The 22,501-nt window shown below is 38.7% G+C and overlaps 2 protein-coding genes across 15 annotated transcripts in view; both read right to left on the reverse strand.

Annotated features, from left to right (window-relative positions):
- The window catches only part of SLC9B1 (solute carrier family 9 member B1), a 72,470-nt gene extending 60,943 nt beyond the window's left edge, over positions 1 to 11,527 (reverse strand). For 2 of the 6 annotated variants that reach the window (XM_055587839.1, XM_055587836.1), the window contains exons 1-2: positions 10,863 to 11,358; positions 9,473 to 9,517 (exon numbers count right to left, since the gene is read on the reverse strand). The gene's annotated coding sequence lies outside the window, so the exon portion shown is untranslated. Of the gene's footprint in view, positions 1 to 9,472; positions 9,518 to 10,862; positions 11,359 to 11,402 lie in introns of those variants that run through there. The other 4 variants (XM_055587835.1, XM_055587837.1, XM_055587834.1 and 1 more) reach the window with 4 other exon arrangements.
- Positions 11,528 to 13,784: 2,257 nt separating this feature from the next.
- SLC9B2 (solute carrier family 9 member B2) overlaps positions 13,785 to 22,501 on the reverse strand; it is a 64,321-nt gene continuing 55,604 nt past the window's right edge. For all 9 annotated transcript variants that reach the window (XM_055587844.1, XM_055587841.1, XM_055587848.1 and 6 more), the window contains 2 exons: positions 21,235 to 21,371; positions 13,785 to 18,527 (listed from right to left, as the gene is read on the reverse strand). In XM_055587844.1, the coding sequence (XP_055443819.1) occupies positions 18,309 to 18,527; positions 21,235 to 21,371 (356 nt within the window). In that variant the 3' untranslated portion in view covers positions 13,785 to 18,308. The remainder of the gene's footprint in view (positions 18,528 to 21,234; positions 21,372 to 22,501) is intronic.

The raw sequence follows: 22,501 nt of genomic DNA on the forward strand, positions 1-22,501 counted from the left end.
GATGAATTTTGTAATTTAAAATGCAGATAAATTAATGAATTTTACCTTTCTCTTAACAGTTGGTTTTTTGGGGAGTTGAAATTTCTTGATAGAAAAATTCCTGTTAACAGTTCTGTGCAACTATCTGAAATAAACTTGACATAAGCAAAAGCCTTGTTGTTTAATTTAGAAGTAACTGTGGTAATCCAAGTGTCTGATGGTTACAGTGAATGTCTTCTATTAGGAGTGAAACCAGGCAGGACCCTGCAGGGCCTTTGCAGGCACAAACCACCCAGCACCATGTCCTCCACTCCTTGATTGTAGAAAAGCTTTCGCCTCCTAGGCCTTCAGCAAGTTCCAAACAGCATACTTAATCACAAAAGTGAGAAAATACAGAAACAGAGGAAAACAGTCAAGCAAGATAAAGTAATAATAGTTTAGCCGTAAAACAAAGTAAAAGACCCTTAGTTCTTCCTCAAAGGCTACAGATAATATTCTGAGCCATATCCTTGAGTTGTTCTACAGATACTAAACCCACTCCAGGATTGGAGAAATGGCAACCCACTCCAGAATTCTTGCCTGGGAAATCCCATGGACAGAGGAGCTTGGTGGGCTACAGTCCATAAGGTTGCAAAGATTCGGACATGACTTAGCAACTAAACCATCACCACCAAAACCACTACCAGGTGAAAGAAGTTAACAGCATGCTGCCCACAAGTTCACAGACCCAGACTGACTGCAGCAAGACTGATGATGCCGACTCCCAAAGCACCACCCTGTTACCTCACCGCCGACCAATCAGAAGGATGTACATAAGATGACTACGTACCATTGACCATTAACTCACCATGCCTTTAAAAACCCTTCCCTGAAAGCCATCAAGGGGTTTGGGTCTCTTGAGCATTAGATGCCTGTTCTCCTTGCTTGGTGCCTTGCAATAAACTGTACTTTCTTTCACCACAATGCTGTGTCAGTAGATTGGCTTTACTACATATCATGTGAACAGACCCAAGCTTGGTTCGATGACAGGAGTAGTGTCATTGTATATCTGGAATAGAGTGCTCTGTGTACCTGGATAGCTGGCATAATGCAAGGAATTAGGAATTTGAAATCAGAAATATGCTACTTGTATGACCTTGGGTAAATAACAATCTTCTGTCATCTTTTAATGGGTATAGTACTATATATATACTTTTCTTACTTTGTGCTCACAGCTAGAGAAAGCAGAATCAAATTTGGGAACAATTATCCAAATTTAGGATAAAGAATTTGCCTGCAATGCAGGAGACACAGGTTCAATCCCTGGGTTGAGAGTATCCCCTGGAGAAGTAAATGGCAACCCACTTCAGTATTCTTGCCTGGGAAATCCCATGGGCAGAGGAGTCTGGTGGGCTGTGGTCCATGTGGTCAGAGTTGGTCATGACTGAGCAACTAAACCACATCCAAATTTAAGTTTACTGGACATCATGCTTTTTGTAAACTAAAAGATGACTTTGTTGTAATTTTATTCCAGTATATTTATAATCACCTCAGCATTCAAAAAAAATTATGCTTTATTGAAGTAAGTTTCTTAAAATCCCTTTTGGAATGAGGTACAGTATAAATACATACACACTACATATCTTGCTATTGGGGAATAAAGTGAGGTGTTTTTTTTTTTTTTTTTTAGTGAGATGTTTTTACAGCTCATAGCAAAAGTATGGTTATTCAATTGATAATTTTTATTAGAAGTATATACTATCATCATATTACTAAGCTTTGCTTTTAAAGTTGTGGAAAATTTTGATTGATTTAGAAGTTCTGTTTTCACCTGTTTTTATTACAATGTCTCTGTTCATATAAATAATGGACACAGCTTGTACTATAAAAGCTTGTACTATAAAAGAGCTGGGCAATCTAAGTTCTCTGCTTTAAATCTGTTATGGAGTAAATCTGTTTTATTTATTTTAATCTGTTAAATTGGAGTAAATTTCCTCGTACTTCACCTTCCTATACTTCAATTCCAAACCTATACAATGGGGGTAAGGTGGAGGGGTGTTAGATAATCTAATGCCTTTATCAGTTTTAAGTCTATGCTTCTATTCCCTTGGGCTTCCCTGATGACTCAGAGGGTAAAGCATCTGCCTGCAATGCAGAAGACCTGGGTTTGATCCCTGGGCAGGGAAGATCCCCTGGAGGAGGAAATGGCAACCCACTCCAATATTCTTGCCTGGGGAATTCCATGGATGGAGGAGTCTGGTAGGCTACACTCCACTGGATGGCAGAGGGTCGGACACAACTGAGTGACTTCACTTTCACTTTTCTTTCACTTTCTATTCCCTTATGGACTTACTGCAAAACAAACAGTGTGAGAAAATACCAATACATGCTGCTTGGGAACTTCACATCTTGTATAAACATCATGTGTGTATACACACACACACACACACACACACACACACACACACACACGTCTTCTGTCACTTAATAGAAACAACTTCTTGTCTTTCTCTTGGTGTGTGTTCCTGTAGTGTATAATGTACTTTGGGTTTATTCTTTTGGAGCAATGTTGACAATAGTGACATCTAGCGACTATACATATTATTTAGCAAAAGTTTATGGCCAAGTCTCCTGCATTGCAGGCAGATTCTTTACCATCTGAGCCACCAGGGAAGACCCTTCTAAATGTGGGTGATTCATTTTGTGACTTAGCTAAACACCTGAAACCATTCCTCATCTCTTGTCCCTACATATTTAAGAAACATCAATTAAATTTGACAGGTGCACTAACTGGACACATAACATTTGAAGAAAATTTCTTCAAAAAATCATAATGTATACAGAGTTATACATTAACTATTTTAAGAGAGATTTGAACTTTTTTCCTTCCTTTGAGAATGGCAGTACAAGAGTTGAGTTCAGATGTGTTTCAATATGTAGTGCATGCCCTTAGCTACTAAGCATTAGTTCAGTCACTGAGTCGTGTCCGACTCCTTGCAACCCCATGAATCGCAGCACGCCAGGCCTCTCTGTCCATCACCAACTTCTGGAGTTTACCCAAATATATGTCCATCGAGTCAGTGATGCCATCCAACCATCTCATCCTCTGTTGTCCCCTCCTCCTCCTGTCCCCAGTCCTTCCAGCATCAGGGTCTTTTCCAATGAGTCAACTTTTCGCATGAGGTGGCCAAAGTACTGGAGTTTCAGCTTCAGCATCAGTCCTTCCAACGAACACCCAGGACTGATCTCCTTTAGGATGGACTGGTTGGATCTCCTTGCAGTCCAAGGGACTCTCAAGAGTCTTCTCCAACACCACAGTTCAAAAGCATCAGTTCTTCGGCACTCAGCTTTCTTCACAGTCCAACTCTCACATCCATACATGACTATTAGAAAAACCATAGCCTTGACTAGACAGACCTCTGTTGGCAAAGTAATGTCCCTGCTTTTGAATATGCTCTCTAGGTTGGTCATAACTTTCCTTCCAAGGAGTAAGTGTCTTTTAATTTCATGGCTGCAATCACCATCTGCAGTGATTTTGGAGCCCAAAAAAATAAAGTCTGACACTGTTTCCCCATCTATTTGCCATGAAGTGATGGGACCAGATGCCATGATCTTAGTTTTCTGAATGTTGAGCTTTAAGCCAATTTTTTCACTCTCTTCTTTCACTTTCATCAAGAGGCTTTTTAGTTCCTCTTCACTTTCTGCCATAAGGGCGGTGTCATCTGCATATCTGAGGTTATTGATATTTCTCCCAGCAATCTTCATTCCACTTTGTGCTTCTTCCAGGCCAGCGTTCCTCATGATGTACTCTGCCTATAAGTTAAATAAGCAGGGTGACAATATACAGCCTTGACGAACTCCTTTTCCTATTTGGAACCAGTCTGTTGTTCCATGTCCAGTTATAACTGTTGCTTCCTGATCTGCATACAGGTTTCTTAAGAGGCAGGTCAGGTGGTCTGGTATTCCCATCTCTTTCAGAATTTCCCACACTTTATTGTGATCCACACAAAGGCTTTGGCATAGTCAATAAAGCAGAAATAGATGTTTTTCTGGAAATCTTGCTTTTTCGATGATCCAGTGGATGTTGGCAATTTGATCTCTGGTTCCTCTGCCTTTTCTAAAACCAACTTGAACATCTGGAAGTTCATGGTTCACACATTACTGACACATATATTTGTTAAATGAACATTAGATAAAGTATATATGTCAATGTCTGGGTTCATATGCATGCCTTTAGAATCTTGGGAACTATTGCTGCCTTTCAGACAGAAGCCTTTTTGAGTTTACATCAAGATCATCAAGTGAAAACAAGTAACAGTATAATTCTTTCTGAACAAATGAATTTAAAAGTTATATTTAAGCTGTGGTACATATACACAATGGAGTATTTACTCAGCCATTAAAATGAATACATTTGAATCAGTTCTAATGAGGTGGATGAAACTGGAGCCAATTATACAGAGTGAAGTAAGCCAGAAAGAAAAACACCAATACAGTATACTAACACATATATATGGAATTTAGAAAGATGGTAACGATAACCCTGTATGCAAGACAGCAAAAGAGACACAGATGTATAGAACAGTCTTTTGGACTCCGTGGAGGCGGGGGATGATTTGGGAGAATGGCATTGAAACATGTATAATATCATATAAGAAACGAATCGCCAGTCCAGGTTCGATGCAGGATACAGGATGCTTGGGGCTGGTGCACTGGCATGACCCAGAGGGATGGTATGCAGAGGGAGGTGGGAGGCGGGTTCAGGATTGGGAACATGTGTACACCTGTGGCAGATTCATGTTGATGTATGGCAAAACCAATACAATATTGTAAAGTAATTAGCCTCTAATTAAAATAAATAAATAAAATAAATAAAAGTTATATTTATTGAGACTACCTTTTATAAAGAGCAATCAATCTAGATCAGTTTTTTTTTTAAGGTAATGACTAGCTAGCATTACTGTTTAATAAGGACAATACAAATCTGAACAATACTACTCCAATTCAAATGGACTCTGCCACTATTAAAATTTCTATGGATATTCAGTTCTCATTAATCAGATATTATCATGAATTTTTATTCTTTTAAGGTGCCCAGATGTTGTCTCCACAATAAAATGGTAAGGTATTCCAGGATTCAGAGTATGTTTTATATTCTTGTCTTTTTCTTAGTACCAAACACAATGGTTTTTCTCACCTACAGTATAAAGTTACTAACAACTTACTCAGAATCCAAGGTTTTTCACAACATGGCATCAAACCATCTTGTCCGCTTTCTCTGTAGCTATTTTGACACTATATTTAAGGCAAACTGTTAACTGCTCTTCTATGTTTTATTTGTTTACTTTTATTTGCTTGGAATACCTTCCTATTGCATCTCTTTTTTTGCAAATTATATCTGTTGCTTAAGGGTTATTTCAAGAAAAGCTTCCTGCAAGGTACACCCAAAACTGGAAGTCATCTTTTTTGAACTCTCACATCATTTGGTCACTTCTCTACCCTCCCTCTCTCTCTAGTTGTTTATCCTTGGGCTTCTTTACAAGCTTCTTTCTTTCTGTCTATCCCTTAAATGTGGAAGTTCCTTGGGATTTTGCCTTATGCCCTTTTTTCTTATCACTCTATTTTTTAAGAAATTTACTTTACTCCCAATGGCTCCAATTATGACCAGTAAGCTGATGAGTCTGGGCTAGAGAAGCCCTCCTGAGATTCTATCTGGTATATTTACCAAAATATTGAATATCTCTACTTGACCACCTTTATAAGTATCTTAAGCTCAGTCTATGCACAACTGAACCCAAGACCTTTCCCCACCAAATCTATTCCTTCTTCAGAAAATTTACTATCTCAGAGTAAAGCTACCATCTACCTAGTTGCTCAAGTTACAATCTGAGGAGTCATTCCTTCTCCCCACTTTTCCTTTTCTCCCAACATTCAGTGAGTTACTAAATCATAACACAAACTCCTAAATATTAAAAAAAATTTTCCACTTTTCTCCATGTAAATTGCCACTACCACAGTCCAGGCCATAAGCACCTTTCTCCCTAAACACCATAATGGCCTTTCCAATGGTTTTCCCCATTTTTCTAGCTTTGGTCCTCCCTACTGTAATTTTCATAATGCAGAGTAATCTTCTAAAATGTAGAGTGACCTGCTTAATATTCTTGAATAGCTTCCCATAGAAGAAAAACATCCAGACTCCTCAAACTCAGCTTACACAGCCCTCTGTTATAACAGCTAACTTTGTCCTTGTGTATCTCCTTATTCTTTACTTGGCATTCTAAACTTCAACTGTACTAAACTGTAGTTCTTCACTGTGGTCATGCTTTACATCTTCAAGACTTTATCAATTTTATATGTTGTCTCCTCACTCCACACCCTGGCTTTTGGCCCAGCTAATTCTACATAGTTTAAGAAGTTATTATTGTAGAAGCTCCCTTCAGTCTACATTCTTATGGTAGGATCCACCCCAGTGTGATAACTGCATGTTTGATTACCATCCCTTTTTCACTTAATAAATATTGAGAGTACACTAAGTAACTGGCACTGTATTCTTCCTTATATAGAATTTAGTCAGTATAGGGTATTGTGGCGGAGAAGGAAATGGCAACCCACTCCAGTGTTCTTGCCTGGAGAATCCCATGGGAAGAGGAGCTTGGTGGGCTGCTGTCTATGGGGTTGCACAGAGTCGGACACGACTGAGGCGACTTAGCAGCAGCAGCAGCAGGGTATTGTGGAAGCACATATGATATATGGTAGTGGTAGTTTAGTTGTTAAGTTGTGTCTGACTCTTGTGACCCCATGGACTATAGCATGCCAGGCTCCTCTGTCTATGGGATTCTCCAGGCAAGAATACTGGAGTGGGCTGTCATTTTCTTCTCCATGTACGATACATGGGATCCAAGAAATGCTTCTCAGAGACTCGCATTTTCACCTGTTTTCTCGGTAGACTGAATCAGTGCCGATTTCATAATCATTTCTGAGTTCTTTGAATTACCTAACATAATAAATGGTGGATAAATATCTAATCCCATTAACTGTTGGATTTTAAACACGTACAAAATGTTTTCACATTGTATGAGGACTCCAGGCAACCATGACTTTCTACTTAGCAGTTTTTCTACTTAGTCTTTCTACTTAGTTTTCTACTTAGTTTTTCTACTTAGAGTTTTTCTTTGCTATCACTTTGGATATATTGGAGTGTAAAAAGTGTAAAAGCAAACTGCTACCGTGAAAGATATGGGACTTATTATCAGAATACCATGGTTAATAATTTTGCTACTTTCTGAGTATGTGTCCTTTGTCAAGATCCTTAACCTCTCTAAGCCTCAGTTTTCTTATCTGAAAAAGGTAGTTATAAATTCAAATGAGATGAGAAAATCAAAGTATAACACAAAATGTAAAGGAGTATCCAGATGATATTATTATTATTGTTATTAGAAGGACTACAGATCAGGTCTTCCTGTTACTGGCCATCTCAGCTCTATAAACAGGAGTTCCAAATCTCCTCCTTCATCTTCCCTTTAGCACCTAAAATGTTGGCTTTTGTACTTTAATAAACACATATGCATGGGAATGTTTTAAAAAACAAAGCTAAATACTGTATGATTTCACTTATAAGTGGAATCTAAAACAAACTAATGAATATAACAAAAAAGAAACAGACAGACATAGAGAACAAACTAGTGGTTACCAGTGGTGAGAGGGAAGAGGGAGGGGAATATAGGGGTAGCAGATTAAGAGGTACAAACTACTATGTATAAAACAAACAAGCTGCAATGATATATTGTACAGCACAGGGAATACAGGCAATGTATTATAATAGCTATAAATGGAGTACAACTTTTAAAAATTGTGACTCACTATGTTGTACACCCGAAGCTTATATAATATCGTATATCAACTATATCTCTCTAAAATAAAAGTCACATAACAAGTATTGACAATGATTTGGAGAAATAGGATCCTCCTCTACTGCTGGTGATAATGTTAAATGATACAGCCACTTTGGAAAACAATCTGGCAGTTCCTGAAATGATTTAACATAGTTACCAGATGACCTAGCAATTTTACTCTTAGGTATATTCTCAAGAAAACATATGTCCACGCAGAAATCTATAAACAAATATTTATATCAGCATTATTAATAATAGCCAAAAGGCAGATCAACCCAAATATTCATCAGCAGATGAATGGATAAGCAAAATGTGGTACACCTACACAACGGAATATTATCCAGCCATTTAAAATACATGCTATGATAAACCTTGAAAACATAATACTAAATGAAAAAAGCCAATCACAAAAGATTACATATTATCCATTTATGTGAAAGTATATAATAGGGAAATCTATAGAGACAGAAAGTAGATTAGTAGTTGGGTAGGGTTAGGAACGGAGAAGGCAATGGCACCCCACTCCAGTACTCTTGCCTGGAAAATCCCATGGATGGAGGAGCCTGGTGGGCTGCAGTCCATGGGGTCGCTAAGAGTCGGGCACGACTGAGCGACTTCACTTTCATGCATTGGAGAAGGAAATGGCAAACCACTCCAGTGTTCTTGCCTGGAGAATCCCAGGGACGGGGAAGCCTGGTGGGCTGCCGTCTATGGGGTCGCACAGAGTCGGACACGACTGAAGTGACTTAGCAGCAGCAGCAGCAGCAGGGTTAGGAATGGGGAGGACACAAAGTTTTTAGCAATAAGGCATGGGGTTTCTTTTTAAGGTGATGAAAATGTTCCAAAACCATAATGATAGTTATTCATATATGTGAATACACCAAAAGCACTGAAATGTATACTTTAAATAAACAAATAGTTTATGAATAGTATGATATATGAATGATAATAAATTTGATTTAAAACAAAAACAAAACACACACACACACAGATAAACAAGCCAAAACATTTAACAAGTAAATATTAAAGGGACAAAAGAGTTAGAAATACCAGTCATTGAAAGTCTAGAATTTAGACATATGGAACAAAAAATATCAGGCCACAATTTTTGAGAAAATGTTAACTGGAAGTGTAGGTGGCACAAAACAGTAACAATTTGAATCATTTCTCTCAGTAAAATAGTACCACATTATGCTAAGGCAGGATATGTGGGTTCAAGGACTAGGTTAGCCACTAACTTATCTACCGACACCCAAGTGCTGCCCACCCACCACTCTGATCTTTCAGTTTCTTGATCTCCTTGGCTCCTATGATCCTTTTCCCACCCTATCTTAGCTACACACTCACAAGGCCACAAACATCAAATGGCCACTCAATTCTGCCCAGCTATGCTACTATGCTTCTCTAGTATTGCTACAGATTGAATATTTGTATCTCCTCAAAATCCATATGTAGAAATCCTAACCCCCAATGTGATAGTGGTATTAGGAGCTGGGCCTTTGGGAGGTGATTAGTTCATGAGGGCAGTGCACACATGAATGTGATTAATGCTCTTATAAAAGAGACCCAGAGAGCTCCCTTGCCTTTTTCAGACACATACGAACCAAGAATTGAGCCCTCACCAGACACTGAATCTGCTGGCACCTTGATCTTGGACCTCTCAGCATCTAGAACTGTGAGAAAAAAATTCTGTTTGTAAGACAACCGGACTGTATTTTTTGTTGTTGTTACAGCAGCCTGAACGAACTAAGACAAGTATGACAGCTTCTGTGTTCAAAATGACTATTCTTATATTTTCTCTTCACCTCTCAAAACTTTCACCCAAATGTTCCTTCTCCTACGAACTTCAGGCAGAAACTCATCTTCTGATCACTGAATCCACCCCTGTATCTGCATCCCTACCTATACTCGCTGCCTTTCTTCTAGTTACTATGTTTTATGTTCATGTTCCTAGGTCGACATTTCTACATATTCCCTGCACTCAATTCCCTCTCACTTTCTCAGAGACACCACTTTTAAGAGATACATTTTCTCTTGTACAATATTTTCTCCCTCTACACTGGATCACTCCCATTAGGTTAAAAACATACTTAAGCATCCCCATGTTTAAGAATTCTACTTCCACCCCATATATGCCATTTCTCAGTTCTTCATAGTGAAATATCTTGAGATATCCACAGAGCTACGTCCATTTCTTCACATCACACATACTTTTATTGTGCTTATCAAAACTCAGCAGTGATTTATTTTACATTACCTCTCAGCATGTGTCAGTACCATTAGCCATGCTTTGTCATCTTGGCTTCTTAAGTCACCACATGCTTCGGGTTTTCTTCCTATCTCACTGCTTACTCCACCTCCTTTGCTTACTTCTTCTCCTCTGTTTTACCTCTAATCACTGGAATGCTCTCTATGAACACACTTTCCCTAGGCAGTTTTATCTATTAATACATGCTGATGTCTCTCAACTTTGTATCTTTGGTCCCATATACAGAACTCAAAACTCAGAACTTTAGATTTTTAATAAGCAGATCAAATGTAAGGTGAGCAAAATAAAAATACTCCCCCTATACACATTTTCTTCCCAAGTTTTTACTATTTGGTAAATGGAAAAGTGTTAGTTGCTCAGTCGTGTCTGGTATTGGGCAGGAGTTAAAACAAGAGAGTCAACTGACAAAACCAGCGGTATAAATTCAGTACTCACAGAAGGTAGTAAATATGAATATCCATTTCATAGGCACAGTGACCAAAACGTCTGGGGCTTGAATTCTTTACGTGTGAGAGTAACGTGTTAATTTCCCATACTTCTGTTGCACAAATAACAATACTATTTATTCTTATGGAAAATTATTTAGTGGGGTCTGACCTTTCTCGGTGCGACCCAAGCCAATCTTTCCTCTCCATCATCCCATCTGATCTTTTATAGACTACAGGACACACACAGAGAGGCGTCGGGGGCCAGGTGCAGGCCTCTCACAAGGACTCCTACACGATACGCCTGACACATGGTACCTGTGCAACAACAGCCTTCTATCCTTCAAAAGCACTGATCTGAAGGGCTTGTCCAAGGCGATCAAAGCCGAAAGAAAGAGGCGGGGTGAGGGGCGCGGGAGGAGGGAGGTGAGCCTTCCAGTATCAGCAACCAATCCTGGAGCACACCTCCAATCACAGGAGCTTGAGAACGTTCATTTGCAGATATTCACCGTCTGTACGAGAGTCTGCGCCTAATAAACTTAATTTTTCTGTCAGTCTTGACTGACAAACCTCTTCTTTCTTATCTGCGAGTACTCTGTAAAATGAGAGAAAGAAATGCAAGAGGAACAGAGAGAATAAAGAGAGACACGTGGGGTGAGGGAGCAAAGAAACGAGTCAGAGAGACGAGAGAAGAAACAAACTTCTGTGGCTGTTTCCTAAGAGCCCGGCAAAGGAGCAGACGTAAGCTCCTTAGAGCGAAGGGGACGGGAAGGCGTTCCTGGGCGCCACCGGAGGGGAAAGACCGCGAGAAACGAGGGAATAGTGCCGAAAGGGAGGGTAAAGACAAATGGGCTGTACCTACAATCTCTACAGCAGCTCCCGCTGCCCAGGGAGCGACGTGGGAGCACAGCAACCGCCGCCGGGCCCACGCGCAGCCCTGAGGTAAACGCTGCAGGTCGCCAGAGCATGGGCGGGGCTAATGCGATGGGGCGGGGCTGCCGACTGCGGGCCGAACTGACGTATTTAATTGGCGTCACGGTCGCCCCATCCTTCGGAGCCGGAGGTTTCTGGGGTCCTCTGGAACCGCCTGCTGTGTTTTCAGTTTATTCTACCCGTTCCACGTCTCTTCAGAGTATTGACTTATTGTGTCCGGAGAGGGAGTTGACCTCAGAGGGCTGATGAGCCAGAAAGCAACGCCAGGGGATGCATGTGCCGGAAGTACCTTGTCAAAACTTTAGAAGGTGTTTCCCTTTACGTCAATTTTAGTACGGCCTTAAAAGGAGCAGTTTCTGGGGTTAGGACTGCGCTCAAAGTTCAGCACTGCCACTTTGTAGCTTTGGGACCACAGGCAAATATATAATCTCTCTGAGCTTTGGGGTTTTCTTCTCTGTAAAGGATGTGGTGGTGTTGTGAGAATAAATTGATGCGTGGCCAAGTGTCTGGAACAGAGCTTAATACAAAGTAAACATTCAATATCCTATTATCTATGTAAAACCTTTGCTTTGTCTCCCCGCCCCGCCCCACCCCACCATGAAATCTTATGTGGAAACCTTCATATGAAACAAATAGAAGCAGAACTGCTCTTGAAGATGGGCCCAGAAAGTTTGGGTTCTCAGTGCCAAAGGTGGTCTTAAAGTTCCCTCTCTGAGGTCCCCAAGCTTCCTACAACATAGACAAAGACAAATTACAGAAAGTCCAAACTTCATAGAAAGACAAACTCACCTTTCCTATTTTTCTCTCTCTTTGATACTCTAAACGACTTTTTCTCCTGCACACACACACAAATTCCTTTTTGCCTCCATGTTTTTTCTTAAGTCATTCGGTTTATGGGGAGTGTTCCTTTACCCCTTTTCTTATTTATCATTTAAGATTTTATTCAAATCACAACTCTTTCTTGGATGACTAAGAAATTCTTGTATTGTAACCCTTTCCTACCTTCAGCATGGTATAGGTAGCTCATTTTCTGTTTTCTGAAAGTCAGAAAATAAGGACTGAAAGTCATTTTCTTCCTTGTTTTATAAGAGTAGACAGGGTCTTTTGTGATTTATAGGGTTAAGGAAAGGCTTTGTTCTCATGGTAGGAAAGGAAAAAGCAAGGAGACTCCCAAGGTTACTGGGATGAAGACCAAATGGTAAAGCTGGGAAGAAGGATCTTTGAGAGGAGCCTGCTTGCCTCCAAGACACTGCTCTAAGCCTCAGGTGCCATGGACTGCTGGAGTTCAAGTGCTTTAGGGTTTACTGAAGGAAAATGGGAGGCATATCAACAAATAGAGTTTTGAAATTCTCACCAGGTCAGAGGATTCAGGCTATATTTAATTTTAGTCAACTAAAACACGTGATATCACTTGCTCCCAAAATGGTAGGAAGCAGTTCCCATCTGTTACACAAAACTACATAGATTATTCATATAGAAATATATTCTGAAAAGTTTCAAAAGTAATGTCCTTCATTTACTTAAAGACAATATAATAAAAATTTAATAATAATCACTTAAAAATGCCTAAAGAAACATCTGAAGCTTTTTTGGTAAGAAAAAAAAAATCAAGGATAAGTTAAAAATAATTAAATTGGTTATATTTGCAACAATGTCATTAAAAGCAAAACAAAAAACAAAAAACCTTTTGAGGAACAAAGAGAACCTTAATCATGATAGCAGTATTCCCTAAGTTTGATATGAAAGTAGTTTCAAAAATATCTTCTATATAAATAGTTCTGTACTTCTGAAAGCACTTCAGTAAAAATAGAAATTTGGCCAATGACCAGTTTGGTATGATTTAAGCGCCAACTTTCTTTTCCAGTCTTACTTCTCACTACTTCTCTTTATCAACCTTAAGTGTCAGTCATTTATTGTACCCCTGGCTTTACTGTTTTCACACTTCACTAATATACCAACCCTCTACCTAGCTGTTCCTTTCTTTGCCTTACTCCCTAATATCAACTCATCAATCCAAATCATGTCCACTCTTCTAGATCCAGTTCACGTATCACCTTTAAGAAGTTTTCCTCACTGAGAACAGTTTTGAATCGTTCATTTGGATTACAGCTATTTGTACACATCTTTCTTCTTGAAAGCTTTCTGAAGGCAAGTATTAGAGTCAGTCTCCCACTAGAATTCAAGTTCCATCTTGAATATATTCTTCATCACTGTGTTCCCCAGGACCTAGCAAAACTGGCACACAGTAGGAAAGTTACAAGTGTATTTTGAGTGAATGAATGAATGGATTTTAGAACATAAACTCTGTAAAGGCAGGGATTTGTCTGTTTTATTCATTGCAAAATTAATATTTGAATATTACAGGGTGAATAAGTAATTTTTGGAAGGCTTAGCATTCATTATATATAACAAAAAATCTTCAATCTATATATCTTCACAGAAGTCAAATATATTTATATTGCCTTTCACCCAACGAATTCAGTGGATGAGGTATCATTCTGAAAATAAGACATCCCCCAGACTGCAAAAGTAAAATTTAAAAGAATCAAAATAAAATGGGTGTTTGCATTAACAGTAGTTTCATTTTTCTTTCTTGTGCTTTTCTGCGTTCTAGATTTTCTGCAATGCAAATGTATTATTTTGTAATCAGACAAAATAATCATTACTATTTTTAAAGAAGGTAATGGGTGAGATCATTTGCAAACACATGACTGAGAACATTTTGAGAACACTCAAGTCCAGTCCATGTTATATGGAGTTAATACCAGAAAGGAAAACACGGGAAGGCGAAAATAACTTAAAAAGCAGAAACCTAATCAGTCTGCCTAAAGAGAAACAAACACTTCTCAGAGGAGAGGTTGACAGCACCCACCTTAGGAAAAAAAGGGTGTTGAAGAGAGCAAGTTTACAGTGTTTGCTTGGTGCTGTCCTTGGAAGTATGAAGCCCTTGATGTGTACTGAACTCTGTCCCCCAACTAAATTCATAAGCTGAAGCCATAACCCCTCAACGTGATGGTGTTTGGACAGGGAGAATTTGAGAGGTAATTATATTAGATTAAGTCATGAGGCTAGAGCCTTCATGGTGGGATTAGTGACTTTATTAGAGGAGACAACAGAGAGCTTGCATATTCTCCTCCATTCCCATCCCCTCACAACCTCCCTCCTCCCACCACCCCGTGAGAACCCAATGAGAAGGAGGCTATTAGCATGCCAGGAAGAGAGCTCTCATCAGAGCCTGATCATTGCTGGCAACTCTCACATTTGACTTCCAGCCTCAGAACTGTGAGAAGATAAATGTTGGTTGTTTAAGTCACTCAGTCTATGGTATTTTGTTGTAGTAGCCCGAGCAGCTTAGATGCACTAAGTGGACTAAAATCTAAACTGTTATGTGGCAGGTAGGTTTCTGATACTGAAAGAGAATCTCCTCACTGATTCAGTTCATAACAATTTACTAAATGCCTACCCTGCTCCATATCCTGTAAAAATTGCTGAGGTTTCAAAGATGACCAAGTAAGGCTCCCACCCCTCAAGGGTTAATTTAATAGGCAACAAACCCAGAAACAAACTGAAAAAAGGACTACAAGTACTCTGATAGAAGTATGTATATGATACACCTTTCTTTCAGTCACCCAGGGGTTAAAGCATTGGTTTCTATCTGTGGTGGGGAGGGGTAAGTTTGATTGGCTTGAGTCAGCATTCTGTATCAAGTTAACTCTGAGTTTACCAACCAAGAAAAGAGCTGTGGTTTACTTTGTGGTGACAAAACAAACCTGAGACTTCACAGTGAGTCCTGCAGAGACCAACACCGCACAGAGAAAGTGAAAGTGTTAGTCATTCAGTCCTGTCCAACTCTTTGTGACTACATGGACTGTAGCCTGCAAGGCCCCTCTATCCATGGGGATTCTCCAGGCAAGAATACTGGAGTGGGCCATTTCCTATTCCAGGGAATCTTCCTGACCCAGGGATGGAACCTGGGTCTCCTGCATTGCAGGCAGATTCTTCACTGAGCTGCCAGGGAAGCCCACTAGACAGACAGCCACAGAGACTTGGTTGGTGGCGCTCACCAAGGAGGGGTAGGCAAAAAGTCACCACATGCTCTGAAAATGGCATAGGCTATGGGCAGTCACTTTTGGGGATTTTCAACTATTTCTACACTCTGAATTTCCATTTCTAATTCTTTCTTGGGGTCTTGAATATTTACAACAACATTCTTATTTGCTTATACTAAGTGTATTTTGTATTAGTAAGTATTGAAAGCCTGTTATGTTACATGGAGAAGAGTTACTGGTGAACATGGGAACCTGCACTAACTGCAGCACCCTTGGGTCTCCCGTGCCTTTTGCTAAGTCCTAGTTATCCCCACATCCTAGCCGAGGTCCTACTTTCTCTGGAGGCTGTGCCTCAAGTGCTGCTGCTGCTGCTGCTAAGTTGCGTCAGTCATGTCCGACTCTGTGCGACCCCAGAGATGGCAGCCCAACAGGCTCCTCTGTTCCTGGGATTCTCCAGGCAAGAATACTGGAGTGGGTGCCTAAAGTGCACCTCCCCCTGATTTATGGGTTACTCCTGCTATGAGCTCCCTGGCACCCCTGTACTCTCTGCATCATGGCACTTATCACACTGTTTTGCAACTTCTTGTTTAATGGTTGCTATCCTCAATCAGACTATCAGATCCTTAAAGATGGCAACAACATTAGTCTTTATAATGTGCCTGGGCCACCAAAGGCTTTAGTAAATATTTGTTGGGTGACTCTAGTTTCAGAGGCTGTGAAAGTAGAGGACCAGATGAGCATTAAGTTTATGGTGCTACAACCAAGGCGCATCTGGCCAAGGAAGTTCACCTCTCTGAACTTTGGTATAAACTAGTCTGGTCCATGTTGAGAACATAAACACTAAGGGAATACAGTCCCATAGAGGAATCAGAGTCAGGCTGATGTAAAAATGAAAACTCTCTGGCTTCCTATTATGTTAGATTAATAAAAATTAAGCTGGTTTCGAACAGCTTGAAAGTCATGACAGGAAGGGTTGGAAGAGTAGTCTGAAGGGTGAATGTACCCTATACTCACTTCTGTCAGAGTACTTATAGCCCTTTTTACAGATTGTTCATGTATTTGTCTCTATTAAATCAGAACCTTAGGTAGTCTAATGACAACATTATCTAAACATGATTATTCTAACAACTAGACAGGAGCTGACCTAGAGTAGAGGAACTTAACAAGTGATTCAAAAAAGCAGAAATGGTCAGTTGATTAAGTGGGATAAAATGAGACTTCTGCAGATAAGACTTTCTTATCTTCTCTACTAGCATGTCACAATTCCTGAAATTCCTGCCATGGAAGTCATTCTTTTGGTTAAAGTTACATCTTTAGATAATCCTTGTTAACCTGCAAGAATATGCTACTAGGTGACGGTAACACCCAACACGATAGTACTTCTGGCTCTCAAATCTGGTCTTTCCATCTCCCGGGAATGTGAATGCTTAGTGAGAGATAATACTTTTCAGCTGGGTGGGTGTGATTATCACCAACAGAATGTAAGAGGAGAGATGTGTCTGCTGCCAAATCACTTTCTTAAAAATAAATTGCTTGTCTTGGGCTTCCTTTTTTTTCCTTCTTCCTGAAGACTAGAAAGGGGACTTTTGTCCTAAGCTAGGGCACAGCAGAGTCTCAGGATGGAAGGACATGGGTCTCTGAATAAACCTCATGAGCAGAGTAACCCTGTCAACTGGTTTTGTAAGAGGAAAATACATTTTTCTATTTAAGTATTTAATTTTTCATTTCTTCATTATAGCAGCTTATCTTACCCTGATTAATATGGTATTCATGAGGCTGATATAGATTTAAAAATTAGCTGTCTCTTACCTAGAGAACAGGAAGAGCCTGAAAATGTGGGTCACAAAAAAAAAGGGCTGGGTCAGGACACTGCTTAGGTAGAAGGAAACTCAGATGAGCCACTGAAATGGGGGGCTCTGTGAAGCTAACTGGGGGGATAGGATTTAGTCTTTGACACATGGACAGGTGCAAGAGAAAGAACCAATTAAAATATTTTGTGTACTTTTAAAAATTTTTGGTGGGAACAATCAGAAATACTACTTCATAGAAAGACAAGTAAGAGAGGTAGAAATGGAAAAGAGGCAGATTAAGAGGGAAGGTAGAAATGGATGAAGGATTGTGTTATGGTATTTAAAAACAAAAAGAAAAAAGGGCCCAATACAATTCAAGGCATGAGAGGTTAGGTGACCATGAATTATGAAATTGTGATGGTAACACTAAGTCAGAGCAAGCTGTTGGCTAGCAAAACAGGACACTGAAATTAAATTGTGGTAGTACACTAAAGTATCGATGTGTGCTCAGTCACTTCGGTCCATGCAACCCCTGGACCGTAATTTGCCAGGCTCCTCTGTCCATGGGATTTCCCAGGGAAGAATACTGGAGTAGCTTGCCATGTCCTCCTCCAGGGGATCTTCCCAACGCAGGGATCAAATCTGTGATTCCTACATCTACTGTATTGTAGGCAGATTCTTTACCGCTGAGCCACCAGGGAAGCCCAAAGTATACATGTCCCTATACAAGCTAAGAGATAATGATGAATAGTTATCTGAAGAAAAAAAATAAGGAAGGGAGCAGGTTGCAGATGTAGAACATTACCACCATCCCGGTAATAGCTAAAAATGCTGTTTAAAAAAAAAAAGCCACACTCTGGTTCTATTAATTTACACTTAAACACTAAATATGTCAATATCCATCCGGATAAAACTAGTCTCTGCTAGTTGACAAAAGCAGGCACTGACAGCATGCTTCTGAGGGCTGTATTCAGCATTCTCTCTTTTCACCTCTAAACTTGTATAGACGTCTCTCCTTGATCTTCTTCATCTTTATTTTGTTCAGCTTTCTGCAGAAGTCTGGGGCCGAGCAAACCAATAAGTAGGCTTCCAACTGGGGCTGTGATGAGGATGGACAAAAATGCCACTGTCAACACATCCATTCCATATCCTTCTAACTGTTTCTCTCCATGTGATCTTGCTGTGTCCAAAGCCACAGATCCTATTGCAGCCTATGAAAGGTTAAAGGTAAAGTTGGAAGCATTATAAGACAAGCACATAGAAAAAAGGTGAATTATGTTATCATTTGCAAAAACAAATGTCTTATTCTTTTGCTCAATTATGAAAGTTCTCTTATTCCTCTTTCAAAATGTACTGCAGTTGACTTTAATGATCTGAAAGCTCTCCCTGCCCTTGCCAAGGGAAAGAAGGATGATTCATATGTACCTATTTGAATAAGGCAAACTTACAAAAATATCAGGCAGATATATTTCAAAACACCAGGCAAATACAGACTTAGGATATTAATTAACCATAACAAGATTATACTAAATTCCTCCTGAATAAAGATGAAAGTTACTGGTCATCTCATTCTTTCATCTTTAGGAATTTGGAATTAAGAAAGGATAAGATGAAAAAATGCAGTGATATTTATTGGAAGATAGTGAAGTTTTAAATGAAAAAACGTAAGTATTGCTTCAGAGCCTAAACTAATTGTTAAACATTAAGAAACTTGAAAGTGGTAGGCACCTTTGAAACTTGAAGTTGATCATATTAGGAATTTGATTAATTTTTTGCTTTAGGAATTGGTGAAATGTTTTATTTAAAATTTATCTATTGGGAGGTATTATGAAAAATCTTTTAGAGACAAAATGCAATATTATCAGTGCCACAAGGGAAAAATATATTAATCAACCTGGTTATCCCCTTATTTCACACAACACAACAATGTTGATCTCCAGGACAACACAACAGAAGAGAAAATATCAGTGTGGATAAGACACGTGGCAGAGACTACTAATTGCCCATGATATCTGAATGCCCCTTTACCCTTCTATAATAGAAGTGGCTGAGTTTTAGCTGGTCACATTGCTGTTCAAATAGAGACTTCTTTTTTTCAGTCTTCTTTGCAAATAGTTGTAGCTATATATCTAAGTTTTGGCCACTGACAGGTGAGCAAAAGTAATAAATGCTTCTTTTAATTGTTCCCTGAAAAGAAATGGACCTTACTATTTTCCCCTTGCCATTGGATGGAAATGGTGAAAGCTGGACTCACGGATGAAAGGCACAAGAACAGCAGTTACCTTGCCAGCTCCGGAATGGTCATTCTTGACCACTGGTTAGAAAGACATAAAAAGTCTCTCATTTAGTCCCTGCGTTTGAGGGCTCTTTGCTATGGTATATCACCTTGTGCCAGAACTAATTCAACATTTCATGAATGCTCAGCAAGAACTGTACACATTACAATACACATTTCCCTTTCAGTTCTCTGTTGTATGTATAAATGTGTATGTGTGTGTATGTTGAGAGGGTTTGTATATTTACTAAGATGTCATTTAAAGTATACTTCTTATGGGTCATAGACAAAAATAGTTTAAAGAACACTAACATGGAAAAAATATATAAGAAAGTCTTGTTTCTTGTGCAGTGGCAAAAGAAGAAAAAGGGAAATTCTATACAATAATTGTTTGAGAACATGTGTTATTCAAGACATCCTAGATAATTTCTCCTTAGTTTAAAACTTGTTTTCATAGCGGGAAAGTGCCATCCTTCAAATTTTAACTTTAGAAACAAATCTTTCATACCAAAGCAACTAGAGTGATTTTTTTTCTACATGCTAAAGTTACCAGAGGCAGTGTGGAGGTGGGAGACACTGTTAAAAGGAGAAACTACTTTTAGAGGGAGAAACTACTCTAAACTCCTCTCACTGTTAAAAGGAAAAACTACTTTTAGAGGGAGAAACTACTCTATGTACCGTACTGTATTAACTTCATAGCATTCTTAGCCACTATGTTTATATCTCAGACTCCTATGAATGTACAATTGAAAGAAAAACTTCTCTGGAATAATGCCCTAACCCTGCAGCCACACAAAATCTGACATATTGTTCCAGAGCAGCATACACATCTCTCAAAGCTTCCTAAATTAACATCTGATTTTCGTTTCATGAAACAAGAAATTTATACACTTAAATAATCACAAAATAATCAAGGATGAAACAAGTAAGTCTCATTACTTGTAATTAGTTGGAGAATATACAATACCATCAGGGATATGTTACATTTGCAACAAACGATGATCTGTACAGTTCTAATTTAATTAGCAATTACAGGTATGCTACCAAATACCTGGCAAATCCTTCCAAGCACCTATTGGTTAGTGCCTTGTTCATTGGAGCGCGCAAATTTTGGGTCATATGATTGTTTGTCAGGAGGTTCAGCTGGTTTGAAAATTTTAAATGTCAACTAATAATTGAGGAAATAAAGCATGTTCTGAGTTATTTCTCAATAAATCTTTCTCCATTATATATAAAGACTGTAGTCCAGCATAACTGATCATCAATCATACAGTCACATTTCAATACTAAGATGGGCTATGTTATTTATTGAAATGAAGAGAGTTAATAACTATCTCTGGGTTATTTAGAGAGCTCTGACTGATAAAATTTCAAACTCTTCCTTCCTGCTATGTACTACTACTTTCTAGTAGTATAGGGATTTATTGGATTTTTAGTTGCACTCTGGTGATCTAAAGAAATTTAAATGAGCTGTCATACTTAATGAATCAATAAACCAAGAATAAAACTTTTAAAGAGTAAATCAGTATAAAATCTTATCATAAATCAAACTTCATATACTTATTTTCACCAAATTTGAACAAGCTCTCTTATTAAAAATTTCAAGATATCATATAGAAATAGGAATTAAAATCCATCATTACCTGGACTGTGGCCTTTGGAAGCCATGCAAAAGAAATAAATATCTTTTCCTTAATGTTAAAACCAGCAAAACACACCATCAGATATGTGACCAAAATTCGTATTAATACTGCAATGCCCAGGGTGGCAACACAAAGACCTGTAAGAAATACTCAGTTTTCAGACATAAGGAAATACTGAGGGGAAGAAAAAAACCCTGAATCTCATGGTTACTGATTCAAAATTCTTTCAACAGAAGCCTAAAAACATTCAAAAAATTAAAAAGATAAAATGTCAAGGCATAATCTATTAAAACATCAATATTAAGGATCAATCAGACCACTTGTTTAAAAGAAGGTATTTCCCCTTGATTTTTTTAGTAATATGTGAAAGATTTATTTAGACCTGAAGAGAAACCAGAGTATTCCCCTAAAATAAAAACAGAAATTAAACATATTTAAATTTTTACAAAGGAGATTTGAACGTTATTTTATGCTTTATAGCAAGAACAACACTTTCTTTCATGTGTTTATTTTAAAAGAATTTATACAATAATAACTATACATGGCAGGATTTGGACTAGGTACTAGTACACAGAAATGTAAATACACAGACTCTGCTTCTATGAACATCAAAGACAGAAACATAAACAACTAATTAATATACTATAAGGCAAATACAGTTTAAACATACTGGTAAGAGGGCATAGGAGAAGAAAACATTAATGTTTTTAACAAAGTGGTTGAGAATTCTTTACAGAACATGAAGAGGTGATATTCAAAATATTTATGAGCCAGTATGGATGCAATGAGCCAATCAGAACAGAGCTGGCTGGGCACTGACCAATCAGAACAGACATCAGCACTCTACATATACTTCATCATACTGGTGTGTATACTGACAGCCTATTAGCCCTGGTTGTCATATACAGCTACTTCATTCAATCAGCATTTAGAATTCTTTGCTGGTAAAGTTAAGTTCATCTTGATGTGCAAAATAAGGGATTGTGATTTGGCCATTGCAGGCTACTGGACCTGAGAAAGCCACAGCTAAAGTGACTGCTAACTAACAGGGTAATATTTTAAAAAGTAACATTGGTTGAGTATTTACTCTGTGCCAGGTTCCATAGTCAGCTTTAAGTGCACTACTTTACTAAATCCTTACAAGCTGTGGGGTAATTAGGCTCATTTTACAGTTGAAAACAATGAAGTTCAAAAAGGAACAGAAAATTGAGAACAATTTTTTCAAGTTGAAAAGGCTTGTAAAAGGGAAAGACATTGCAGGAAGCTC

The sequence above is a fragment of the Bubalus kerabau genome, chromosome 7 (genome assembly GCF_029407905.1).
Source record: "Bubalus kerabau isolate K-KA32 ecotype Philippines breed swamp buffalo chromosome 7, PCC_UOA_SB_1v2, whole genome shotgun sequence".
Lineage (NCBI taxonomy): Eukaryota > Metazoa > Chordata > Mammalia > Artiodactyla > Bovidae > Bubalus > Bubalus kerabau.